Source organism: Halyomorpha halys, unplaced genomic scaffold (assembly GCF_000696795.3).
Source record: "Halyomorpha halys isolate HHAL.00 unplaced genomic scaffold, Hhal_1.1 Scaffold385.1, whole genome shotgun sequence".
In the NCBI taxonomy this organism is placed as follows: domain Eukaryota; kingdom Metazoa; phylum Arthropoda; class Insecta; order Hemiptera; family Pentatomidae; genus Halyomorpha; species Halyomorpha halys.
Genome location: NW_027112337.1, coordinates 356,741 through 364,016, shown reverse-complemented (window position 1 = coordinate 364,016; position 7,276 = coordinate 356,741). Strand labels below are relative to the sequence as shown.

Below are 7,276 nucleotides of genomic sequence, written 5' to 3'. Positions count from 1 at the left end.
ATCGAAGAGGAGTTATAATTTATAAAGAAGGCGATGTGCTTTTAAAAATTCAAACACTCGTGTAATTTTAGCTTCCTCATCTGCGAGAGCTTCGGATAAATTTGGGGTCAGTCGTATCCTGTTTATTGTTGGCAAATAGTGAGTACACTCTTCAAAAATATGTCTAATCGTAAGAATGGACCGACAATATTTGCACGTTGGAGGTGGCAGTTTTCTGATCAGGTGATAATTTATATGTTATTTTATTATTGACTGGCTTCTAAGGATCTAGATAGATCTGATTTCTCGGACAAATGTTTTTTTGATTTTTTATCAATTTTTCGATACATTCATCAAGTACTGTAAATGTTCCCCTCTATTTTCTTTGAGATTACTCTTATTTTTATGTTTTAATGATAAACTATGACTACATTAAAGCAATCAGGAATTCACTTTTATTATTGTTAATCAGGCCATTTAAAAACAAATAAACACCCAAAATATTGTTGAATTTTAATTATTTTATCTATCAGAAATTTTATTATTAGTATAATCCAAGAATTTCCATTATTTAGGTCAATTACCTCAGACATTTTCATTACTTTTTATCATGATATATCAAAATTATTCTTTATTATAATATATCAGAAAAGTATCTTTTGGTGCCATGATGTCCTTAATAAAAGGAGAAGAAATCTAAGATATGAATCTGTATTATTAATTAGGAAGAGAAATATATAAATTTAGAATTAAATATTGTAGCATAAATGTATTAGAGTAATTTGTCAGTATTTTTTAAAAATAAGTAATTATAATAATATATTATAATGAAAAATAATAATTTGTCAATACATTTTTAAATAGCAATGAATATTGTGCTGGACACCGAAAGCTACTGTTATTATATTACTGATATTATAATAAAAATAATTCTGATACATTAAAATCAACATTAATGAATCTGTCTGAGATCATTGACCTAAATAATAAAAATTGTTGGTAAATACAAATAATAAAACTCCTGATAGATAAAATAAGTAAAATTTAACAATATTTTGGGTGTTTTAATTTGTTTTTTAATTGACTGATTAACAATAATAAAATTGAATTCCTGATTGCTTTAATGTAGTCATAGTTTATCATTAAAACATAAAAATAAGAGTAATCTCAAAGAAAATAGAGGGGAACATTTACAGTACTTGATGAATGTATCGAAAAATTGATGAAAAATCAAAAAAACATTTGTCCGAGAACTCAGATCTATCTAGATCCTTAGAAGCCAGTCAATAATAAAATAACATATAAATTATCACCTGATCAGAAAACTGCTACCTCCAACGTGCAAATATTGTCGGTCCATTCTTACGATTAGACATATTTTTGAAGAGTGTACTCACTATTTGCCAACAATAAACAGGATACGACTGACCCCTAATTTATCCGAAGCTCTCGCAGATGAGGAAGCTAAAATTACACGAGTGTTTGAATTTTTAAAAGCACATCGCCTTCTTTATAAATTACAACTCCTCTTCGATTTTTATTTTTTTTTTTATTTTTATATTTTTTTTTTTTTACTTTTATCATGCCATAGGCGTTGATGACCTGAGGGTTTTACCCCTTTAAGCAACAATCAACAACAACATTATAAATTATAGAATATATTATATGCTCAAAAAATTTTTTTTTCACCTAACATAAAAACGATGCTTTTTTTTAATTCCAACCTATAATAAATTAAACAAGAGTAAATTTCCTAGATTTTGGTTACAACGAGAGCTAAACGCGGACTATGAAGAGATCTCGATGGAATATTTTAGAGAAATTCCGAAAATTTGCTTATTTATTTTTATTTTTACTGTGGTTATCAGTAATTTAAACTTTGCACCCTCTATTATTTTGGGAAGTATTAAAAAAAATCAAAACAAAATTGATTTAAAAATGTTTTCCTCCAAAGTTTAAAACAAATCCCTATTCGAATATCTTCTAATAAACTAAATAACAGTAAATTATAATCTTCATCCTACTGATCAATTCAGTTTTTCAGTTCTGAAAAAATCAGAAATTATGAGTAATGATAAGAAAGTGATAATAGTGTTAAGTTGATCTGTAATTAAAAGTTTTAAAATTAATTAAATAGTGACAAAATAGGGTGATTTGGTTAATATCAATGACCTGGGCAGAATAGTCTGCAAATGGTTCTTAAATAATTGGATGTAAGGTGTAAATTTATATTTAAGATTATCCTTGAGAATAGACTCTTGAAGAAATAATAGAAAATAATGTGAGACTTAACCTGGATACTAATTAATTTATTTAAACAATAAAAGTCCTGTCTTGAGAAGTTGATAATATATAAAAAACACTCATTTAAATCAAAATAGTTGATCATTTATTCTTGTTTAATTTAATTTAATAGAGTTTTTGTTTTAGCTTAAACAATTACTTCGTTAAATGAAAACTACCTTTCATTTAGTAATGAAAATTTGTAATACTTATAAGCTTACTTCATATTTATACAATGGTTATAATATTACTTCATAATTTATTACATAAATTACAATAACGGTTTCATATGAGTCATATATTTATCAAAGTAGCTTATGTTTATTTTTATTATTCCTCAGAACGTTCACCATATGAACATCAAGTTATTTAACTCATTGGCTCAAACAATAATGTCAACAAAGCCTGAAACGATCAAAGAATCCTTTAGATTTTGGATTTCATCTGAAGAAGTTAAAGCATTCCCGAAATTTATAGCCCGACAAGCTGCGAAAATGTGTATTCACAGTTTCTCTGGAATGAAGGTAAGCATATTGTTATACTATAGACACATCACTACAATTACACACAATTTACATTAAAATTTAAAGTGATAGTTCTATTATTATTATCTGTGGTAGTTATTATAATTATAATAGGTATTATAATCAGTTTTTTTTTCTTCAGAATTTGATATTATTGTCAGATAATATCAATTAGAAATCAGGAGATTCAGTATATGCTGTTGATATTGTTTTTTAATGGGTCCTCCATGCAGGTGTATTGGTAATAAATTGGTGAGGCAAGAGACATGAGCTCAGACCTGCAAAAGTCCAGGAAAATTTAAATCGAATAAACAGTGTGGGTTCCAAGATCGGGAGGCCCTGTTCTGGAAGCTATGGTGGACTCCGTGATGTCTGCGAATGCTGCTGCAGATGACGGAAAAAAGTAAAAATGAGGAAGGCATTATATTGGGCAAGGCGTTATCAATGGATAATGTCTTCCCAAGATTTACTCCGTTTCCGCGGACAAATGAGGAGACGAAATTAAAACAGGACAAACAAGATCCTCCCCCGCAAACAATTGATAAGGTTTGTCCAATCTGTGGGCTAGCTTTTAGGGTGATAGAGATCTTAGGACCCATATAGCAAAAACGCATCCTGGGAGGCAAACAACAAAAAAAAATAAAGGGCTTACTTAATATTACAAGAGATCAGGAAGTCGGAGAGGGAGAGATGGAACATATGAAATCAGAAATAAGTAAATGATCGGTTATCTTTCATGATACTTTGAAAGGAAAATAATTCAACTCTGCGGATTTCGACAAAGCAGTAGGCGGATTTTTGAATATTCTTAAAAATAAACTGCCAGGCCCACAACACCCTGCCATTAAATTCTACAAGGGAAGAAGAAAGAATAAGACCGAAATGGCCTACAAGGATGCGGGGAAGGTATCGATCGAATCCGCAGAGAGCTAATAAGGCAGATAGGAACCGTCGGCAGGAGCAATACCACTATGAGTTATCTTAATAGAATTAATTCAATCGAAGGAAAAAAGTGGTATAGAGCATAATGAACACCGATGCTCACTGAAGCATTTTAGAACCCTCTTTGAAATAGAGAATCTCTGCAAAGGTGCGGATTACGAGAAATGCGCCCCAATGTCAAATTTGACGTTCATTGATGTTCAGATCAAGTTGACATCATGTGACTCATCGCCGGGGCTGGATGGTGTGTTGTTCCGCACAATAAAACACTTTAATGTAACACACTTCATTAAGTACATTATGGAGAACATGCTGAAGGTGAGGAATGTACCAGAGCCTTTACGCCAGGGGCACACAATATTAGTCTACAAGGGAAAAGGAGACTCAAAACGTATTTCCTCCGGGAGGCCAATAACAATATACTCTATTGTGCGCAATATACTTATTGAAAAGGTTCTTGATTCTGAATTGAGGAAGCTGATCACCTTCAGCAAAAATCAAAGGGGCTTCATTAAAGGTCTCCCGGAAACGCATGTAAGCGTCAGAATCATCGAAGCAGTAATAAAATATGCTAAGAATAGAAAAAAAAAGATTGTGCAGTGGTTTTTCTCGACGTTGTTGGCGCTTTTGACATCGTTGGTCATCTACAAATAGTGAGCTCACTGGAGTCGAAAGGCGTGTCGCCTGACCTCACAAAGGTGATTGCGGCTTTCCTAACCACAAAAAAAATCAAAATAAATATAGGAATCCACACTACTAGCTAGATCAGTGTCTTGCGGGATGTGCCTCAGGGTGGGCCCTTGTCGCCTTAGCTGTTCAACCTGGCCATCGACCATTTGTACTGCGAGCTCAGTGATCAGGATTTCTCTAGTAAATTCAAGCAAAGGCAAACACCATCAAATATTTGGGATGTAAATCCTCGGGAGGGCTAGTATTTGGAGAAGAGGTGGTGACGAAGCTTAATAATAGTTTAGATAAATTAGTGAGCTCATGTTTGCTAAAGCCCGAACAAAAGATTAACGTTGTCAATCATAACTTGTTCCCGGGCCTTACTTACCCTCTCCAGACTGCGCCCCTTACGAAAATACGTCCTGCAATATTGGAGGCTATTGATACCAATATCCGCAAGAGTATTAGTATAAGAGTGGACAGCACGGAGCAGTTGGGTCCATCTGTCGCAAATTATATATTTATAATTTTTTTTTAAATTTAAGTGTTTCTTTGTATAAACTGATCTACTGTGAAGACTATTATGTGTCCTTGGTTTGACTCCACATTGCTGATTTACATAATATCCAGTACCATATACGCTACTTGTTGCTAAATAGTTTTTTTTTATTGAAATGAAGAATATATTGGTACATAATTGAGTGTTATCATTGCTACTCTGATAAATTATTACATTTACACATCGGTTATGATGACGGGCCATAACATTGAGTGTCTTAACCTGTGAACATCTTTTATTCATTTGATTCGCCTTTAAATATCATATACTATCAGAATCCATAAACCTGAGGTTCCTCGAGATTGCTGGTACTCCGGCCAGAACGCCGGCAAAAGCTTCCCCTCTCTTGATGGAGACATCCAACTATATAAATAATAGAAATTTCAAATACTTTTTATATACATATAAATAATTTGTTTTTCGACTAACTCTACAAACCTTGTAGATCTTGGGCCGTCCGAACCAGCCTTGGGCTAGTGCTTTCCAGTTTGCCGCATGCAACTCCTTCACATCTGTTAATTCCATCTTTCCTTCTGGTTTTTGTCCTCCCATATGATGTCTCTTGCTAACATAGCGGGATTCATTGTCGTGAAGAGGTGTCCTGATGGATTACTTCGAGCCACATGTTTCGTCAATCTGAAACTCCTTTTCTTCATATCATGAGATATTGACTGACCAATAGAGATGACTGTTAGTACATCTCCTCCATGGGTTATGGCTCTGATCCCAGATCGCTCCTGCAATCCAATATGTAGTCCGTCATACGAAGCCGTAAGTAACTATGTTATGACAGTCTGATTTTCTGAGGCTAGTTGTTGGTTTCGTAATAAGGTGTTCTTATGGGATCAGGTTATAAACCCTACAACCAACCACCAGCCTGGAGGACCAGGAGCTATGTCAGACATAGGAGTCGCTCACCTTCCCTGATTAAGGGGGGATGGGGAGGTGAGCAACTTTACTTTAAATATATATGCTTTTTATGTATATTGTTATATTTTTCATACAATGGCAAGCATAAAGCAAAGTTTCCTAAAATACACTTCATAAAATATTTAAATACATTATATTTTAGTTACTGATTTTTTTGAGTTACTATAATTAATACGAAATTATATATATATATATATATATATATATATATATATATATATATATATATATATAAAACACTGACGATGTTATTATTGTGTCAATTTCTTTTCAGAGCCACATGATTCGAACCTATACAGCTGCAATGAAAAACTATGAAGAATTATTAGATACGACAAAGAATAGAAACGCACAAAACTTCCGATGGCTAGTTTTTGCCATGTGTTATTTTCATGGATTAATTATTGAGCGGAATAAATTCGGAACTCTTGCAATAAATGTGCCTTATAGATTTGAAGATTTGGATTTCCTCACCAGTGTGAATCAGCTTGCTTGGTTTATAAGAGAGTATGGAGATGAAATCCCGTTTCGGGTAATAATGTCCTATTATTTATTTTTTTTTTTTGTTTTTTTTTATTCATAAGTTAAATAACTAAATTTTAACAGAATTATTACATGCGTGTCTATATAAATCTACATTTTTCAGTTGATATCTTATTTTTTTGCCGAATTAAACTACGGTGGAAGAATTGTCGACAAATGGGATATGGAGACTGTGAGAGCATTGCTGGGAGAATGTTTGGAACCAGCAGTCTTAAATAGCTATTACAGTTTTGACACAGAAACGTATTTCCATCAGGTATGTTTGTATCATTATTGATAGATATTTTTCACCTAAAGTAAAAATCGATAATAATAATTTCTTTTTGGAAACATACTATAATTAGTGAGGTAACATTGTTCGGGGCTAGAAGTAAAACTCGAAATAGATCTCCAAACAGAAAGCAGAGCGAAGAGAGAGGAGCAAAGAATAACTAGTATAGGATCTAAAGAATAGGTTCTTCTCAGCTCCAAAAAACAACTAGTTATGACCCTAGTCCAATGGAACAGTAACGGTATTAAAAGTCATTTTAATGATTTGAAGATATTAATTTCTGATGAAGATCCGTTCTGTTTAAGCTTACAAGAAACACACCTAAGGCCTTCAGATCAATTTACTCTTAAAGGTTTCAAAATTTATGGAACTTATTGCAATGAAAACTATGAACGTGCATGTAGAGGAGTAGCCATTGCCGTAAAAGACTCAATCTATTCCCACCCAGTAGAAATAGACTCCCCCCTCTAAGTAATAGCGGTTACAGTTCATTTAAACATTACCTTCACAATTTGCAGTATTTATCTCCCTCCAGATAACACCATAGAAATAGAACACCTCCTTCACATCCATAGA

The 7,276-nt window shown here is 32.9% G+C and overlaps 1 protein-coding gene across 1 annotated transcript in view; it reads left to right on the top strand.

The window, feature by feature from the left end:
• LOC106682032 (dynein axonemal heavy chain 1) overlaps positions 1-7,276 on the top strand; it is a 236,643-nt gene that overhangs the window by 178,669 nt on the left and 50,698 nt on the right. The window contains exons 62-64 of the mRNA XM_067050254.1: positions 2,604-2,786; positions 6,161-6,418; positions 6,533-6,685. Coding sequence (XP_066906355.1) covers positions 2,604-2,786; positions 6,161-6,418; positions 6,533-6,685 — 594 coding nt within the window. The remainder of the gene's footprint in view (positions 1-2,603; positions 2,787-6,160; positions 6,419-6,532; positions 6,686-7,276) is intronic.